We start from the raw sequence: 19,764 nt of genomic DNA on the forward strand, positions 1-19,764 counted from the left end.
GTTTCCATGTGTGTATTCTCCTCCCCCTGGCATATGAAAAAACCAGGCTGCTTTACCTGGAGACGGTCATTAGCTCGAGTGGATATGGGTCACGAGAGACGGCAATCGCTTGCTTTTTCAAAGATATAATGCTTTTCCGTTCTTCAACATGTAAACGCGGCAGCCCTGTAGTTACAGTAGCATGGAGGATCAGCATGGCTTCAGGTCACCTCTGCAGGCTGCGGGGATCAACGCGAGCCGAACTGAAGAGACTGAGGGCGGGTTGTCCAAGCAGACCCGGCTGCTGCTGGAGGCTCTTCTGGTGATCATGTGTTTGGGCGCTGTCATAGGTACGACACTGACCTGTGGAAACCTAACTTTATGTTTAGAATATTTAAATGTCGCTTCTATTTTTTTTTTATACAGTTGATTGTTTTCAGAAAATGTTTTTTATATATAGAAAATCAGTGCTTTAATTTGAGAATACTTAAGTTACACTTTTACTATTGCTGTAGAGAAGAAATCATGTTAATATTTTATCGTTTGTGCTTCTAATGAGAGTTTAGTGTCAATAGATTCAAAATATATGTGCCAGTTACATGAGGCTCTGTGAAGCAGATGAGTCTTGTAGTAAAGTTCACCTTGTAGGATGTTTTGATCATTCTATATAGATATATATGTATATATTTTTTATTAATGTTGATTGTTTTAGCCAAAGTTGTTAGTGAGCCCATCCTCTGGACGAGAGGTGACCCCACATGAGCGGTTTCTGGACTCATTTTCTTATCTAGGCCCGTCCTCTGTCAAGGTGTCCCAAATATTGTGAAGGAAACTTTATGTGACTTTCTGCAGAACGTTAGTCTGTCCTGAATGATGCTCAGATTAGAATAGTGGTTTCTTTTCAGCCCTTTCTCCAACTAGGCCACTGCCTTTATGTGTGTGTAGAAATGGTCGTGCTGTTTCTAGAGCAAGCTCTGCACTGGTGGAAAAATCAATTCCTCATTTCAATCCTCTTTAGGAGATTCTCCAACACCACAAAGCAAATTAATTTCTCTCCTTGAAGTTACTGTCTAAATAGTTGATTTGGGTTCGATCTTACTGGCACCAATGATCTTATCCCTGAGGCTCTTTTGATGCAAAGTAATGGTGACAGCATCTATTTTCTTAAATGTAATGATTGACAAACGCAAAATGATTTTATTGCGCCTCCTCCCTTTTAAAGCAACCGTTCTGCCCCTCTGATTTCAGCTGGTTGACAGAGTGATATCAGCTGACCTGTCTTTATTAACACCAGCACTTTGTTAATAATAAGTTCACTGTTACCAGGTCAGAAACACTTTCCAAGTTATCTGTAATGAACTATTCATAACTTTGCAATAATTCAATTTTTCGTCGCTTAAATTGTGTGTGAAAATGTGACACTATGTCTGACTTTTTTTTTTCCTGTTAGCAAACCGTTGGTGCAGAATAGGAAGAGAAAATAGACAAAACTTTGAAAATGTATCTAACATAAGGACATTATTATTTCTCAAAACACTAATGATAAGATTTTAAAAAGAACAAAAAGGTAGAACTTAAAAATGTTCTTCCTTTTTTTTCATTTTGTAATTTTTTAAATGGAAAAAAATGTCTTAGGAATTCTAGCATTTTTGTTTCTGTTATGATTTAATAAACCCTTTCTATCTAGGAATAAAATGGGTTGGTTCATAAGTTTTTTTGCCACTGTAATAAAAAAGATTATGGATCTCAAATTTATATGATTATATATATATATATATAAAAAAAAAAAATTCCCTTCTCACCCTCCGCGGGTGGTCTGTTTCATCCTCTGAGCTCGGGTCCTCTACCAGAGGCCTGGGAGCTTGAGGGTTCTGCGCAGTATCTTGGCTGTGCCTAGAACTGCACATTTCTGGACTGAGATGTCTGATGTTGTTCCTGGGATCTGTTTAAGCCACTGCTCCAGTTTGGGGGTGACTGCCCCGAGGGCCCCGATGACCACAGGCACCACTGTGGTCTTCACCTTCCAGGTCTTTTCCAGTTCCTCCCTGAGGCCCTGGTATTTCTCCAATTTCTCATGCTCCTTTTTTCTGATGTTGTAATCACTTGGTATTGCTACATCCACCACAACGGCTTTCCTCTGTTCTTTATCCACCATATATATATATATATATATATATATATATATATATATATATATATATATATATATATATATATATATATATATATATATATATATAGGCACAATTGTGCTTCTACCGTTTGGGATGATTTCTAAACTGTTTTTTGCTTTTCTTTCGTTTTTTTGTTTTCTTTGTATTGCTGGTTAAAGTCCAACCAATGTGACCTCTGAGTTGGGGTTTGAATCGCTATGATGTGTTTTTTGTGCAGGCAATGTTCTTGTCATCGTTATTGTGGCGGCTACCAAGACCCTCCATGCAGTGACGTCTATCCTGATCCTGAACCTGGCCGTCAGTGACCTCCTGGTAGGCATTGGAGTCATGCCTTTTGTTGCTATGTCCATCATAAACACGGGATGGGTGCATTGTCCTGTAAGCATTTTCTGTCCTGTTGCATTATGTTTTTTGGTTTAGGTGACCTTTAGTGATCCATTAACTCCGTCTCCCCTGCCAGGTTCTCTGTCTATATGTTGGGTACTCCTCCACTGTGTACTGCACAGTTTCTGTGCTCACACTGGCTGCTATTGCTCTGGACCGCTACTACTCCATCATGGACTGCCTGCGCTACAGTTCCCGCTGCACCCTGTGGAGGACTTCTGCTGTGGTCCTGTGGATCTGGCTTCAGGCTCTGGTCATCTGCAGCCCTCCTCTGCTGGGCTGGAGCTCTGTCAGCTACGTGGTCCCCATGTATAACTGTGCAATCACCTGGGCCAGCACTGTCAGCTACACGGCCTTCATGGCTGCTCTGATTTATCTCATGCCTGCAGTGGTGATCCTCTTCTGCTATGCGAACATAATCAGGGTGGCACGCAGCCACGCCCGGAGGATTCACTCCCTGCAGGACTCCGTACAGCGCAGCAGGTCCCCCTCTTGTCCAGTGGATTCATCCCACCAGAACTGCAGCAACCTCCATAGACCCTGGAGCGTTACATGTCACATGAACAATGAATTTGAGTCTCAAACCAGTAAACAGGGAGAGAATATCAGCCAGGCTGTTCGGGAAGCTCCAAAACAGCAGGAAAGCAAAGTGAGGGGTTTATTTTCCATCCTGGCTCAGAAAAACTCTCAGCCGTCCGATCCGAACCACCAGCAGCCGCATCACGGAGCGCTGCGCCTCGTCCTGATCATCTCCGCTTTCCTCCTCTGCTGGACACCCTACATCTGTGTGGCTCTGGTTCAGGCCACAGAAACTGCCATAACAGGCCAGTCCACCCTCGTGCCAGACTCTGCCATCACCTTCTCCTACTGGCTGATGTTGCTCAACTCTGACGTCAATCCTTTATTGTACGCTCTGCTTAGCCAGCGCTTCCAGATTGCTCTTCAGGGACTCTGGCACAGAATTAGAGCTCATCTGTGCAGCCTGTTTGGCACAGAATGGGAGGTCAGAGGAGATGGGGATGACGTCAGAATTACTGACCCATGCACGTTGACCACAGCCCATCCCAGTACACATGCCAGCACAGAGAGTTTGAACTGTGACAACTCAAAGCTCTCCTCCTCTGTTTTCACTGTTAGCACCGACTTCAAAAGCCACTCTGAGGTGGATCTTTGTACCGTGTGCCACCATGAAAACACCCCCTCTGTGTTTCAGGATGCTGCTCGTGAGAAGACACACAATCTGCAGGTCCCTTCTCGTCCTCAAGAGGGCAGCAGACTTCCGTTCTCTGCTCTAAGTAAGGAGCGGCAGGCCACTTTTTTCTATGGCCAAATCACAGTGACAGTGGAGCATGATGTCTGTTAGTTATTTACTGTTGATTCTGAATAAATTGGAATATTATTGAAAAGGACATTTGTTTCAGTAGTTCAGTTCTAAAAGACATACCGATGCGTTAAAACATTTCTAAATTAAAATCTGTTTAGTGTGTAAAACCCAAAACTCAGTTTCTCTGAAAATGTATTAGTGCCTAAAGCCAAGAAGAAAGGATTTTTTAATATTGAAATGACGGGTACTGAAAAGTCTATCCATGTACTTTGTAAATGCAGTCAGAGCTTGGTTTTGGTTCCTCTTGCGTGAATTACTGCATCATTGCAGTATGGAAGGGAGGTGATCTGCTGAAAGGGCTTAACGAAAACCAAGTTGCTGTAAAAACAGCCTTCAGTTTGTCTGCATCAATCTTACTCTTGACAACAAAATATGGGGTTTGGGTTGAGTTGCTTGCCAATTAATCAGCAATACCATGTTCATTAATCTAGACGTTGGCACTTTGAGCAGTGTTTGTCAGCGGAGGGAATTCTGATGTGTTCTAACATTACCAGGTTATCGGGCTACAATAACTTTGAACTTGATTAAAGGAAAAAGGAAAAAAAAAACATTGGACCAACATCAGGAGATGACAGTTCCTCCATTCATTGCTGACTGTGACAACTTCACACTGACCCTCAAGCAACATAGACTCTGTGTTTCTCCACCTTTGCCATGATTTGAGCTGGGATTTCCTAAGGAGCTGCTAAATTTAAATTCAGAAATGAAAACAAGAAATACAGAAGTTGTAGCCTGGATGAATGTAGAGTCTTGAAACAACTGACTTTGTTTTATAAACCTCTCAAGAATGAGGTTACGCTTGTGCAAACAAGCTGTGATGAGGCAGCTTCTTGTTGTGTACCCTTCTTATGATGGGATTCAGTGACTGTCTGCCGCACAACTGTAAAGTCAGCAGTCTTTCCCATGATTGTGTTGGCAACAACATGGACAGAACTGTATTTTGGGTCTCTTTTCAAAATGCAACTGCGCTACAGTTGCGTTTAAGTCAATTACTTTACTGATTACATCATTGACTTCCACTGATTGTGATGCCGAAAAAATTGTCCGAAAATTATAAAGTTTTCATTGTAATTTATCTAATCTAACTAAGACAACCATCCAAAATCCAAAGTAAGTTTTGCTCAGTTTCCTCTTGAAATGTCATTTCAGCATTTTTTGGGAAAAAAAACAAAAACTTCTAAAAATAATTATGCAAATATGTCAAAAAATTATTATTTTTTGCTTTCACGATAGCTTTACCTTTTTACCTTGGTTATTGAACCACAGCAGAAAGCTAAGGAAGAACAAACATGGTCAAGAAAACTTATCAAAAACAAATCTTTTTATATCTTACATCATGTGATTACACTTGAAGACACTCAGTAGCAGATCTAACAAATCCATCATTTATTCACGCTCTAAATATTTCCTCCTCAGATGTGATATAACCATATGTTGCATCATCTTAGTGTAAAAATCATTCCTTACAAAGGTTTACATTTAAGTCTTGCGTTAATTCCAGAGGAATACAATATAATTATTTATTGCCATAGAAAATGACAATGGGAAACAGTGCTAAATGTACTGTATTGCAAAAAAAAAAAGAAGAAACAAAATGCAATGAAGTGGACATTTCAGCTGGTACGTGCATGCTCGTTCTGTGCTCATCAGTCATAAGATTTTTTTTTTTCTCCTAGAGGTCCTTAAGGTGAGTTAGCAACTGAATGCAAAAAGCGATATAAAAAGTCTTCAGCAATACATCAAGAAATTGTCCCTCTCCCCACACACAAAAGAAGCAATAACTCATCCAGCTGAGGTCAAGGAGAGTCGTAATAAAGTGTATCTCTCTGCAGCAGTCTGGTAGCACTGTATTAAACAGAGCAGCTCGTAGTGAGCGTGTGTAGTGTGATATTCATACATTCACAACAAGGCAGAGTTCACATGTGTCGCTTCACAAGGCGAGGGCCTCACTTGCTCTCCTGTTTACCTTTTCCTAAAAGATGCGAATGTTTGAAATACGATCACTGGAAATAGATCAAATGATATATACTTTGCTTTTGTAGAAAAGCTGGAGAAAATCCAAGCCATGTTTTATAAACTCTCTCCTAAAGTCACAGTGAGATAGATTTTTACCATCTGTTGTTTTCTCCAGAAACAAAACTGTCATAGCTCTATAGGAAAGCCTAAAAGTCTAAAAGGTGTAATGTGTTATATTAAGAAGCTCTGGAATTGCTTTTATTCATGTTCAGATTTAATAACTGGTTAGTTTTCATTTTGGCTGCTGGTTTTGAAGTAAGCTTTTAACCAAACCCATTGTCTGGGTTTCTTGAAGCACATATATATTTAGCAACCAAACTTTGTGTATCTCATGCACTGAATGAGAATATACTGGTTTAAATACAGTCCCTTGCGAAGGTATTCTTATTTCTAGAACCTTTCCACATTTTGCCAAATTCCAACCACAATATATTTTATTGGGATTTGATTTTATAGATAAAAATAAAGTAGCACATTTTTGGTAGGTGAAGGGAAATGCTGGGGCAAGAACTACGCATCACCCTGGAAACATAATTCCCATAATCTGAAGGGCCATGGGAATGAAAGACCAGGGAAAACTCAGTGTGACTGAGTTTGCGTTACGCTGGACAGTCTTAGTATTGTAGAGTATTGAATCAGGGAGTGTCAGAACACAAATGAACCCCCTCTCTTTTTAGATTTAATTGAAAATCACATATTTTCCTCTCACTTTACAATTATGGACCACTTTGTATTGATCTATCTCATTAGATCCTTGTAATTTGGCAAAATGTGGAAAAAATTTGAATTTTTTTCAAGACACTTTCATGTTGCCCATATCAGCATGTGAGCAATGATTGTGAGAGATTAGCCCCATGAAAGCCCAGACCCACAGGATGGAGTTTAAAAGTAGCTCTTCTGTTCTATTCCAAAAGAAAGGCGTTTTGAAAGGATGTGTTTTTAGCGCCAATTGATCCTCAGATGATCAGACAGATCTCCTCACACCAAATGAGCCTATTAGGTCCACAGCTCCCCGGGCATTCCAAGGTGTGAAATATAGCTATGTACAGTACAGAAAAGGCAGGAAGGGATTTATTTTGTTCTCAGGCATTTTTCTTTGGATCAAAATGTGAGTAAATGCGAACCTGTCATGTTTCTTTCTTTCGTTTTTTTTTGTTACTGAAATTGATCAGGCAAGCTGGCAAGTCTTTTTTAAGGATATGATGAATAATTAGAATAATTTAAAGGTTCCGCAACAGTGAGACTTTAGTCATAGTTGATACCGTTTTTAAGTAAAAGAAAAAAAAAAAAACAAAGCTGAGAATTTGTTAAATTCCTATGCATTCTGAGGCTCTGGTATCTCTCTCCCTTTGTTGAATTGTCTGATCACAGCACAGTCCAAACCCATGGTAGCTTCGCGAAACACAATGTAGGCCAATAGCCAGATCAGATGTGTTAATGTTCCCTGTTCAGTTACGATGGAGTCAACGTGCGTATGTCGACAGGGAGGTCCTGCCTCTCCCTCTCCAGTTGAGGCCTGCGTTGGCACCCGTCTCCCCGGCAACCTCGGCCGGGTCGTCCCGTTTGCGCAGCTTTGTAGTGAGCCGGATGATACACTGGTCCCAGTCCTCTGGCAGCAGCAGCATGAGGAATCCCAGGCAGATGATGAACACAGCAATCAGGCGCACCGTGTTGAAATTGATGTCACAGGTGTAGAGGTCAACCACTGGGAAATCAAACAAGAATGTGTTAATGCAGGACTATAAGCAGGTATTCCACAAATTTCTTCTGTCCCACCCCCCCTCAAAATATTAATGTCTATAGACGAGGACACCGCATTGACACATGTTACCGTAGTACCTGATTGGTCCACTAAGCGGAGTCTTTCATCACCTGTTTTAATATTTCTTTTGTGGAAGGTGTGGTACAAGTGCGTCAATAAAATCAGTAAATGTGAATTAACAGCTACACATGTATATAAACATATCGCTGGCACTTAAACTGACATTAAGAGTATATTTATGAACTCCAAAGCCACAACATTTTAAAATGTAATCAAATCTGAAGATTCAGGACTGGATGAAAGGTTGAGGCACTTACTGGCATTCACAGGGACACTTAGGACAATGCCCAGGGAAATTAATGTTGGGTATGTTATTGCAATGCCGAAGTTCACTAGGATGTTGAAAGCTGTTGGGAGAAAACATATTACCGCGTTGAGAATGTGAAGGAGAACTCTTAGTTTTGCATGAAAATCTCATATTTGTCTTGTTACCAAAAAGCAAGGCTGCTACTCCGCAGACGTAGGCCCAGGGGATATCTGCAGGTGAGCCAGTGTACTCCACATGAGTAAAATACAGGATTACTGGCACAAAGCTGATGAAAACAAAGTTGGCGCTTCCGACAATGCTCAGGAAGAGTGCAGCCTCTCCAAATTTGGCACTACCCAGGACCATCTTGAAGAGTACCTGAGGATACATGAGAGGGGAAATGTGTTTGGAAAAAAAAAAAAAAAAACTCTCACACTTTATAGAGCTGAAGGGTGTTTCAGAGGGTTTGCCTGCCAACTACCTGCCATGTTGTGGCTGTTGCTTCGTATCACATTAGGCAACAAAGACAGCAGGGTGGGAGAGAAGAAACTCAAATTGTCGCTTTCTGTCCCCTTAGATCAGATCTTCAGCCTGAAGCCAGCAATCCTCATCAAAGATATCACAAACCTCTGTCTGCTGGCTCTCACAGAAATTCACATTTTATTGCAGTGGCATGATCTCACTTTGCCCTTTCCTCTTCACATAATCTCTGTACATTGTCATTTCTCTACAGATCACCACCCACAGATTTTATAGGATTAACATCTGCAAACTGAGATGGTCATGGAAGAAGGCTCCTTTTGTCTGTGTTGATTGTTGATTCAGTGATATATTTAGACTCATCATTCCACTGAAAAATCCAAGGAGGTAGAGTCCTTCAGTTTTTCTTTAAGCTGTTAAGATATTCCTGCACCACACCAAGGTGTAGTGAGAGTAAAAGAGAAAAAAACCTGCCGACAGTATTAAGCATCCTCCACCATGCTTAGCATTGGGCATGATGTGTCATTTTGTTCATGGCTCAATCTTAGTCTCATCTAATCAAAGCTCGAAGTTCAAGTTAAAAACAAGTTTGAAGTTCAAGTTTGAATTTGTGAAAATATTTGTATTTATTTCTTTTTTTCTGTTTTGTATTTAGACTCCAGCTGTTATTTTGGAGACCATCTGTACCTCTCTTACCATCTGACTCACTGTGTGTGGTTAAAAATACATTTAGGTCCTCATCCGGCCTTGTGGCCGGTGGCTAAAAGAAATGGGTCTCTGTGTCATGTAATATTTATACCCCAAGGAAAGAGTCAAGACTAATTACAGGTTCCCAAGCTCACATTGAATTATAAAAGCAGGGCAAGATTAGAAACAATTAATCAGTTCTGTTCATGTTTTAGGCTTTGTCATCACGGGTATCAATAATTGTGCCAGTGTTGCTTTTATTAAAAGATATTCATAACATGGATTTCTTTCCTCCCTCTAAAAATGAATGAACTACATTTGGATTTTGCTAGATTTCTGTGTGAGATGTTGTTACTGCAATAAAGAATAAATTTATCATGAGGCTTTTACACTATAATCTGTTCCTCTCTTCTGCCACCTAAGGAGGATTTCATAAATAAGCCAGATGAAATATGCAAAGCCGTTTTGAATGTCTGCTCCTTTGAGGCCAAATATATCAATAAAAGCCTTTAGACTCGGTGATTCTGTGCTTTGATTGAATGAAAACAGAGTCTACCTTGTAGAGCGCTGACATTGAAGCAGATGCCACGACCAGAGTGATGCCGATGACTGAGTGGCTGTGAAACCCATCAGCGTAGGTCATCATGACGATGCCTGCTATGGCCAAGATAGCTGCTACTATCTGTGGAGAGACAGAGCAGCAGTGAGTTACAGATGAGCGACACGTTATCTAGTTTAGTAATTATGATAATGAATCTTTTACTGCAGTTTGGGGCCCCAGAAGGTTTCACCTGGTCTTTATCTTTGAGAGGATGCCCCACAAGGGTATGCAAAAAAAAAAATCTAATAAGGCCTGCGTTGCGGTTTGTTTGCAGAAGGCATCTGATTTTTGATTCACGTTCTTCTAAATCCTAACAGTCACGCTTTTCGGATTCTTGGGTTCACAGCGCGAGAGTTTTCAGTACACAAGCAGCAGCTTCTACAGCGCTGACATTGATTTCCATTGCACTACCAGCGTGATTACAAACCAAACGCGTCGCCACGATCCAGCAGTCCCCCCTACCCCCCCACACACACTTCTCCCACTCCCTGCCTTTATGATTAACATGCCTCCAAGAATGACACCAGATCATCTGTTTCCTCCCGCTCGCAGTCGGCCTGGATGTACCCAAATAAGCATCACTCATTTGTGTCTGTCACATGTTTTGTTTTCATCCTGGAACTGAACAAAAAGCAGGAATCGGAGCTGGGCACACGGTGGAGCCCAGCTGAGTGGATTAGCTCTTGCGTTAAGAAGGTGTCAGGAAGATAAATGAAGCGTGTGTTTTTGCTTGGCCATAGCCCCGAGGCACTTTTTTTTTCTCTTTTGGCAAAATTGCTCTTTCCGCACTGCAGGTTGCCTGTCAGTCACAGCAGTACGCTTCATTTTAGTGAACGCCAGTTTGCCTGCCGGATCAGCAACAATGAAAGATGTTTCAGCACAAGTGTTTTGTCAGAAGCTCAAAAAAAGCAAGACTTTACCTTCACTGGCACAAACAATATTGGATATGGCTACATATGACAGTAATTTGCAAGAGCATTTATATTCCTTGAACCTCTAGAGTTACAAACACAAACTAATGCATGTTTATCTGACAGACCAGCACAAGTGGGACCAAAATTGCAAAGTGAAAGGAAAGTATTTTTTCCAAATGAAGTTAGAAATAAAGTTTTAAAAGTGTAGAATGCCTGGAGCAGTTGTCAGCATTGTTGCCTTACAGGAAGAAGGTCCTGGGTTCAAATCACATCTGTTGACACTGTAATTTAGCTAAGGTAACTAATATTATCTCTTGCTATAATCTGAGCTAGTGAGAGCAAGTAGATATTAAACTGAAAGGGCCCCAGGAGTGAACCTGAAACATTACGTATAGACACAAAGAAGTTGTGCATAATTTGGACTTCTATACACCTGTCAGGTCTCCAAAGTAAAGTTTGGAAGAATTCACGAGAGGATCCTAATGAAGTGAGGTTGGGTGCCAAAAGACAGCCTCATCATCAGACAAGATGGAGAGACTCCAGGCTTCTTAGAGGCTGCGTATTTTCTCAGAACCAGCTTGGGCTTTTTGTTCCAGGTTGATTCAGGTCTCCCGGGGCAGAAGTTCCTTGAATGTTTACTTATTCCTCTGAAAGGAAAATATATTTTCCTACCATCTGTTCATCAGTGTGACTAAGCTCTCACCCACACAGAAGAAAGTGTTTTTACCATATCTACATTAGATAACTGTTGGGGGGGGGGGTGGTTCTGTTATTCTTTCAAAAGGTTTTGTTTAATTCCTCAGAGGACAGGGAATTCATAACATGCCGGATGCGAATACTACGGTCTGGAAGAGAGTATTTCTTCGAGGTCTGAGATCTGTACTTCATCAAAAAGGGAAACATAGGTATTACCCTCACAGGAAAGAACTAATAAATTTGAGAAAGTACATTTTTAAAAAATGTCTCAAACATTTTATCATGACAAAAGCACAATGATTGCATTCGGGCAATCTCAACATTGTTAGTCAGTGGCGGAATAAGTCAGCGTCAGGCCAGGGGGCGGGGCTAATTACAGGGCCTTTGTATTTTTACAGCGGGTGTGCTCTGTCACGTATCTTCCGTGGAGGGGGGTGGTGACAGAAAGAAGGAACGTATTGGTTAGTGTGTTTTACCCAGAAAACACTCGGCAAAACCATGAGTGAAACAATGACTGGGCAAGCCTACTATATAATTTACTGGGGGACTATTGGGGGACCACCTCTTTATTATTTTACATACATCTTACTCAACAGGAGAGGGCCCACTTTCTCGGGATGTAATCAGACGTTAAAACGAATTGAAACTCTTCATCCCTCCCGGGCCCCCAAAGGCCCCCACTATAGCTCAGCCCCTGTTAGTACAAACTAATGTTGCACAAAATGCCTTGGAGTGAAGGCATCTTTCATCAGTTTTGGTCAGAACAGTAAGGTGCATGCACAAGCATACACTCGTGCATTTCAATTTCAGCTTTCGTGTGAATTTCTTAACACTTCCTATGAATACTTTTGCAAGTTACTGTGTAAGTGAACAATGAACAAAATCGGCCTTCCAAGACATAAACCCAAACAAACTCACACATAAAAGGTTCCCATGAATCTTTCATATTGCAACAACACTGGCATGTGACTCCACTGCTGCCACAATTGGAGGTAACAGACCACTATCATATCTTTAGGGACACAATAACACCGACATATTGCTAACATCTGTTAAACAAGGCCATTTTAGCACACTCCATCATTCTCTTTCTTCTGTGACAAACCCATTGTAGATCCCCCGCATTGCCGCAGACTTTCCACACACTGCAGTCTCCACCACCAAGCAACAGAGCGGGAGGACGTACAAGAGGCAGTCAAGCAGCATTCTTACTGTTGCCTTACTGATGCTTTTCATTACAAATAATGGCAGTGGGGAGTGGGGGAACGCATGAAGGAATGATAGGGTGGTTTGTCACGGTTTGGAAAAAATTGAAATAAGGGCAATCCTTTCTGCAGAGTGCATAAGGTCTGCAGAGGTGAGCGGTTTAGAAGCGTGCAGTGGGAAAAGAGAAGGACATGTTTCACTCTCCAACCCTTACTTTTCTGCTCGTCTCTTCTTGTCCAGGCAAGACATGATTAAATTAGACAGGATCACTGGTGAACTGAACATGCTGTCATTCTACTCTCCAGTACTGTTTATTTAACTCATACAGCCAAGTAAGAGCCTTAAGAGTTATTTGCTTCATTGGAAGCAAATGAACAAAAAAAAAGGTCCGATATCAAAAATGGTCCAGTATCCTGTATCAAAAGGTAATTGCCCATCTAAAGCTAAAAACTATTTGTGACACCCATGGCAGCAGCTACTGCCATCAAGGGTTTTCTAGCAATGGTTGGTGTACATCACTGTGAAGCGAATGTTGAGGTTCTCTTCTTTGCGGAATCACTTTAATTCAGCCACACCGGAAGGTTTTCAAGAAAGAACTGAATAATCAAAGTCATGCTACAATATCTTAATTAGATTCAAGTCCAAACTTTGTGCTTGTTTTAATCTTAAGATCCTGATCTCATGGTTTGACACTTTCCTTCAGAATATTCTGGAATGAATTTGTGGTTCCATTAATTACAGTAAACGTTTGGCAACTATGAGAAGGGCTTTCCTGTTCGTTTTGGGCAGCAACGGCTTCTTTCTAAGTGTTGACTTGAATGATGACCTTAACTGTAACAGGTGAGGCTTCCAATTATTTAGAAGTTGTCTGGGTTATAACCGTGACCTCCTGTATGAGTCACTGATGCGCTCTTTGAATAATTTTACTATATCGGCTGCTCCAGAAACATGTTTTATCATGGCTCCATGCATTCTGTATTTATGAACAGTAGCTCTCACTGTCGTTTGCTGCAGTCCCAGAGCCTTAGAAATGGCTTTGTAAACTTTTTCATACTGACAAATGTCAATAACTTTGTTCTTGATTGTTCTTTAAGACCGAGACATGATGTGTTACTTTCTGAGATCTTCATTCTTTCTACTCCATGTTGTCAGACAAGTACTATTTGAGTAAGTAAATTACAATTCAGACAGTAAACGGGATTTAGTTAGACTTATGAAACTGAAGCAAAAACATACATTTTTAACACAGAGCCATATTGGTTTGGAGATTGTTTTTCTCTTCATAAATGAAATAATCATTTAAAAACTGCTTTTAATATTTACTCTTGTTACCTATATTATTACGATTTGCTTGTTAATCTGACTTAGGTGTGACAAATAAAACTGAAGAAATTTGTAAAGGGCAAAATATTTTCCACAGCACTGTTAGCCTGAAGCACAAAGATGTGAAGAAGGGGAAGAGAGGAGCTGCAATTTTTTATACTGTGAATATAATTCCATGTCTCTTCTCTAAGCATCATGAAATAGATTTAATCTAGAGGAACATGTTTATCTGTGCTAACCATAAATAAGATAAACCAATTGCTTTCTCTATTTTTGACTACACATATCATGATTTGGTCTACATACAAATCCGTGAAAAACATTATTTTGAAAGATAAAAACCAGGGAACACTAAATTAAAAGATTAGGATCACTTGACTCAGTAGATTCCAGGAGGCAATGGATTTACTCATAGATGCTGATGTAAAAATAGCTCAAGCATTTTTGGGGAATTTTGTGAGTCACTCTTTACATCAAACAGTCACTTTTACACCAATTTAAAAAAAAAAAACTTTAAAAAGGATGAAATGCTGCAGCTTCCTTTATCAGTCATCTTCTGATACAAATATGTTTTCTCTTGTGATTTGACACAAGAGAAAACATCAAATACACTCACCCTGACCCCCATGAAGCGGTCTCTGAGTACAATCCAGGACAGCAGAAAGACGAAGGCTTTGTTACAGCAGAAAAGCGCTGAAACATCTGTTGTGTTGATCTTCCTGAGAGCCTGCAGGTACAGGTAGTTGGTGAGGATCCACAGCAGGCCGAAGGGAGCGACCTTGGTGAAGAACACCTTGGGGGTCAGGCCCTCGTCCCCGAAAAACCTGCAGCACTCCCTGTGTAGAAATGCAAAATGTAGAGCACTGTAGTCCTACTTTGGAACTGAGGTTAAGATTTATGCAAATGAAAAAAATTTGTCTCATCACACTGTAGCCTAAAAACTTATCTGCAATGAGTGTGCATAGCAATTCCCACCTCAGCAGTTTGATCAAACAGATTTTTGTCCCACATCATACTGTGTAAAGGAGAAATAAGTAAACATTTAGAAATACAATAAGATCTGCTATAAGCCACAAAGCGATTAATTTTCTCCTGTCACTGTAAATAAATTGGAAGAGTTTTGTGTCTGAACCCCCAACGTAGTGAGGCCCTGTTTAAATGACTGTTGTTAAGTCATTTAAACATCAGAATATTAATTACACAAACATCATCTACAGCAAACATTGTTTGTCCAATTAGCTTTTTTGACTCTCATTACATTTAGGGCATGAATAGGATCAAAGGTTATTAGTTTTATTCTTTATTTAATCTCAAAATAAAAAGATTTACTCAATAACTTTGAGTTACCGTGTCCCAAAACCTTAGAGTTGGGTTAGATTAAATCATATTTGTGATTTTGAGCGGTCCAGTCAAAGCCAAGTCCTAAATCCCAATGAGGATCTTTGGCAAGACTTTTACAATAATGTTTACTGCCAGTCTGAATTTGTTTGTTATTTTGCAGAGACAAATTGAAAAAAAATAAATAAATCAGTGTCTAGATGTTCGAAGCTGGTTGAGACATGCACCCAAAGACTTGTAATTGAAAATGGAGCAAAATACAAATGCCGGTCTTACTTTGTAGATTTTTATCACAAAGAGTTTGAGGCTATACCAGTTCGTTGGAGTCACCTCTGTTTTCAAGTTTGCAGATATAATTATAGGAGTTAACATATGTTAGTTTTAGCTCCAACTTGGGCTGGATGGGCTACAGATCATTAAAAATAAATAAAAAATGAATTTGATAAGAGGAAGAAGTTTCTTACCACAAAAAAGCTGACTTTCATCATCACGTTTAGTTTTTGATAAAAACATATGCAGAAGTGTTTTGATGAAGGTCCAACATCTTAGCTTTTCATATGAGTGAATCCTCCATATGTTTATTTATTACTCAGTCATAGGCTGAATATGCTAGCCACAGATGCCACAACAACTTTAAAAAATTGCAGCTCGTATATCTATAAAGTGAGATTCCAGCTAGAAAAGTTTTTCAATAAAAGTTGGCAGACTGGAAATTATCGGCCTGAGTCACTGAAGCAAAGTCTACACTCCATCCTCCGACTGCATGGTTTGTTTTATAAGATGGCAAATAATCTTATGTGGTGACTCTAAATATCCATACCTGTGGAAAATCTTGTTTCTGGCATAAACAAAATCTCTGGATTTTGGTAAAAATGTATATAAAAAAATGTGCCTCGAAGCTTGAGTTGCCAATTTAGAGAAAAACACTAAGCGGCAAATCAAATGATGTCTGGTACATCAAGATTTATGGAAAGGAATTTAATATGGATTCATATTTGTGCACACACACATGAAATATTGCTTTAACTTTTATGCGTGGAACCGGGGCAAATTCTTTGTGGAAATAGCTCGAAACCATTGTGTTCATTTATTTAAAATGCCGCAGGAATAAGTTATTGCACTGTGCACATTTCCATAAAGAAATATAAAACAACCTTTAACGACAATATTAAGCTCAGCGTTTTCTGGACTTTCCTCAAAGCGCTGTATGTAAAAGGATAAAAACAGAGAAGATGAAGCAGAGTCAGAACATGGGGATAATAAAAGAAATAGTGGAGTCTCAAAACACCTGCGGCCTCTAAGCTTCCTGCAATCCTTCATTTTTTATTGTCCGCTTCTTTTCAACCTAATGTGCCTTCTGCACTTTCAATTTCTTTGCAAATTTTTGACCTCTGTGTTAGCGGATTGCAAACAGAAAAGGCTGCTTCAATCAACATTTTTAAAGATTGCTAATTGGCTCTTGATAAAAGACAAAACAGGGGCATATATTGTACCACAGCAGGTATAGCAGGTATCGTAGAGAAGCGCTTAGCTGCGTATTTGCTAATTGCTCTCCGGTACCTGTACACATCTAATTTAATCTTCTTTTTCAAACGGATCAACTTACGTTGTGCAATGATATCTTGATGCGCAAATCTAACTAAAACATTTCTCTCTGGTAAGTGATCGGATTTCAGGTGTAGTTTCTAAAAGCAATGCAGAGTGAGACCTCATCAAATAAAAAGTTTAAGTACAATTTCAATTAATCAAAATTTGGATTTAAAGATTATTATTATTATTTACCTATCTTTGAACTGTGTTTGTTGTCTTACATGTCCTGCCCATGTTTCTGTTAATGGTCTGAGAGAAAAACTAAGCAGATGAAACATTTCACAGTCAGACCAGATCAGCTCCAGTTGAGAGGTTGCATCCCCACAAGGAAGATTTACATCATAAAGCTGTGTCACAGAGCTAATGCCTCTTTCAACAAGCATCTTGATCTCTAAAGTCACCCAACTGAGAATAAGGAGATGACAGATTATGTTGCCAGTTGGACTACAACATGATAAAGAAGCTTTTTTATATACCGCAGAGCTGAGCTACTTCTTGTACAGAAACAGAATGCTTGGTAGTTAGCTAAAATACAAAGTTTGGCCATAAAGCACTGGGTCAGCCATCCAAAACTCAGTGAATTCAAACGATGCGATCACCTCAATGACCAAAATCATCCATCACCTTCGTATACAGACTGCTTTTACAAACATCTGGTATATAATGCGGGTCTTTCAGTGTGGTAATGTAATAGGATGCAACCTGTAAAATACCTAAGTCACCTCTGTAGTCAACTCAGCTGTGAAGTGAAGTCTGGGGCAGTGGGATGGAAATGTTTGGGAACCCCTGCTGTAGGGGTTCACACTTTGCTTCAGGCAAGCAGAAATTGGCACACAAGTTTTTAAATTTGGATATTATGTTTACTGGTTTTGTTTTTGTTTTTCTTTTTGCTGACAGAGGGCAATTCTTCCAACCTCAATCTCTGCCTGGGCGTCTGCCTCTCAGGACTCTTGCACAAATGGCCGACGTAGTAGACTGGGAAGAAGAGGCAGTTCCAGGTGGTGGCGAACCAGGTGAGCGTGAAGGGGGCATCAAACTGCTTAAAGGTCAGCTTGGCCAGCTGGGTGGAACCCGCCCAGGACGAGCACACGCACATCACCATGGCGACCCCCCACAGGGCCTTCCGCACCTGCACGGCTGTTACTCTGACGCAACAGTGTAGCCTCCGCCTGCTGGTGCCGGACTCTCCGCCAGCTGCACTGGCCGACTGTGCGTCTGTGGAGCCCACCACATTCTCTCTGGTCCGGTCTTCTCCTGTGGACGGACAAACATAAGAAGAAAGAAGCTAAACAATCATGTGGACAATTTTAACAATTTGCAAGGTTGCAACCCTTATCTTCAATGACTTTTCCATTCCTGCTGAAGAAAAGTACACCCACAGAATGATGCTACTATATATATATATATATATATATATATATATATATATATATATATATATATATATATATATATATAAATAAGAGAATGGTGTGTTAAGGGTAAAATGCACATTTTCTAACACATTTTGAAATGTGTGCCAAAAAGCTCAATTTTGTTCCCATCTGACCACATGAACAGTTATGTATAAAATGAGAAAAAATTACTTACAGGACTCTGTTTACTATAAAGGGGTTGTTGGCAGGCATTTAGTTGCCCAGATTTTATTTCACAATGTAACGTCTATGAATACATATGCATCACACAGCTTCCAGATGTTTATCAGCAAAATAAAAAGAAAACAATTCATCACTTTCCTTGTACTGAACAAATGAAGTACCTTATGTTGGTATGTCACATAAAAATCACAATAAAAAGCTTTATAGTTTGTAGGTAAAACTTGACAAAATGTGAAAATATCAGTTTTAAAAGGAAGTTAGTACAAACGGTTATAGTTGCAATTATTCTTGTAGTCAAACTACAAGAAGAGGTGTTAATTGTGTTTGTCCTGCTCCACTCATTATTATGTCTTTCCCAATAGGAATAGCTACTTCCGTGGTTTATATGAACTTGAAAGTAATCAAACATCCGAGTTAAAAATAATGATAATCAAGCCTGACAGGCATCAGCCAAACAGAGGACAAAAGAGGACAGATCTGATATCTAATCCAAAACCTCCTCTCCTGTATGCGGTAGGGGCGGGGGCGCATGTGCGTTTGTACAAGCCAACAATGACACATGCACACACAGCACCTTTTAACTTTTCCATTTTCCCTGTCAAAAAACGTAACAGCCTCCATATGTCTTCAATAAATCCTGGTGTCTATCATCCAACACACACACACACACACACACACACGCACACACACACGCACACACACACACACTCTGCTACTTCAGATCTCCTTACCTAGATTATTTCGTTGCATTTATCCTTTAAAATAGCTTACAGATTTGCAACTGCGAGCCTCTTTTAAGCAGTTCAGCTATAGTCGAGGAATATTATTTGTAAAGAAAAGAATGTAAACAAAGTAAAAAAATAAAAAATAAAAACAGTTATGTAAAGAAAATTATGGACCCCAAAAGACTGCCTGTACGTCTTCCTAAAAATATTAACAAAAATAAAGATTGAAGTAAGTCCTGACTGTTGAAAGGGAGCACCATGGTGCATGGTCCTCTGACCACGTAGTATCAGAGGATAGTAGTATCCTCTGATGCTACTATCAGAGGATACTAGTATCCTCTGAAGCCCCGGAGGATAGTAGTACCTTATGAGTGTATAATGGGATTTCAAAGGAATTTAAAATCCACCATTATATGGTATAAAAAAAATTATTTTCAGAGAGGAATGTTGAAACCCACTGCCCATGTCTGACTGTACAAGCAACTTGAACCTGAAAGTGGACACACAAAGGCGTCTCCATAAACCCTAAACTGCAACAAAGGACCAACAGCATAGGGCTTCGTCATGCACATCCAGGTTTTGGTACATCTCAGCAAAAAA

At 40.0% G+C, this 19,764-nt stretch overlaps 2 protein-coding genes across 7 annotated transcripts in view; one reads left to right on the plus strand and one right to left on the minus strand.

The window, feature by feature from the left end:
- Nucleotides 1-42: 42 nt before the first annotated feature.
- LOC103477028 (5-hydroxytryptamine receptor 1D) lies at nucleotides 43-4,469 on the plus strand. 2 transcript variants are annotated; one of them, XM_008429871.3, is made up of 3 exons: nucleotides 43-329; nucleotides 2,371-2,531; nucleotides 2,614-4,469. In XM_008429871.3, exons 1-3 carry the CDS (start codon nucleotides 182-184, stop codon nucleotides 3,898-3,900), a joined length of 1,596 nt encoding a protein of 531 aa, XP_008428093.2. In that variant the 5' UTR covers nucleotides 43-181; the 3' UTR covers nucleotides 3,901-4,469. The 2 variants fall into 2 exon arrangements, with proteins under 2 accessions (XP_008428093.2, XP_008428094.2); XM_008429872.3 differs by having other exon boundaries at nucleotides 2,371-2,465.
- A 755-nt stretch (nucleotides 4,470-5,224) lies between these two features.
- Nucleotides 5,225-19,764, minus strand: part of slc35f3b (solute carrier family 35 member F3b) — a 50,356-nt gene continuing 35,816 nt past the window's right edge. For all 5 annotated transcript variants that reach the window (XM_008429873.3, XM_017309123.2, XM_017309122.2 and 2 more), the window contains 6 exons: nucleotides 17,756-18,095; nucleotides 14,530-14,749; nucleotides 9,730-9,855; nucleotides 8,192-8,384; nucleotides 8,017-8,106; nucleotides 5,225-7,642 (listed from right to left, as the gene is read on the minus strand). In XM_008429873.3, coding sequence (XP_008428095.2) covers nucleotides 7,401-7,642; nucleotides 8,017-8,106; nucleotides 8,192-8,384; nucleotides 9,730-9,855; nucleotides 14,530-14,749; nucleotides 17,756-18,095 — 1,211 coding nt within the window. In that variant the 3' untranslated portion in view covers nucleotides 5,225-7,400. The remainder of the gene's footprint in view (nucleotides 7,643-8,016; nucleotides 8,107-8,191; nucleotides 8,385-9,729; nucleotides 9,856-14,529; nucleotides 14,750-17,755; nucleotides 18,096-19,764) is intronic.

This window comes from Poecilia reticulata, chromosome 15 (genome assembly GCF_904066995.2).
Source record: "Poecilia reticulata chromosome 15, P_reticulata-male-v2, whole genome shotgun sequence".
NCBI classification, from domain to species: domain Eukaryota; kingdom Metazoa; phylum Chordata; class Actinopteri; order Cyprinodontiformes; family Poeciliidae; genus Poecilia; species Poecilia reticulata.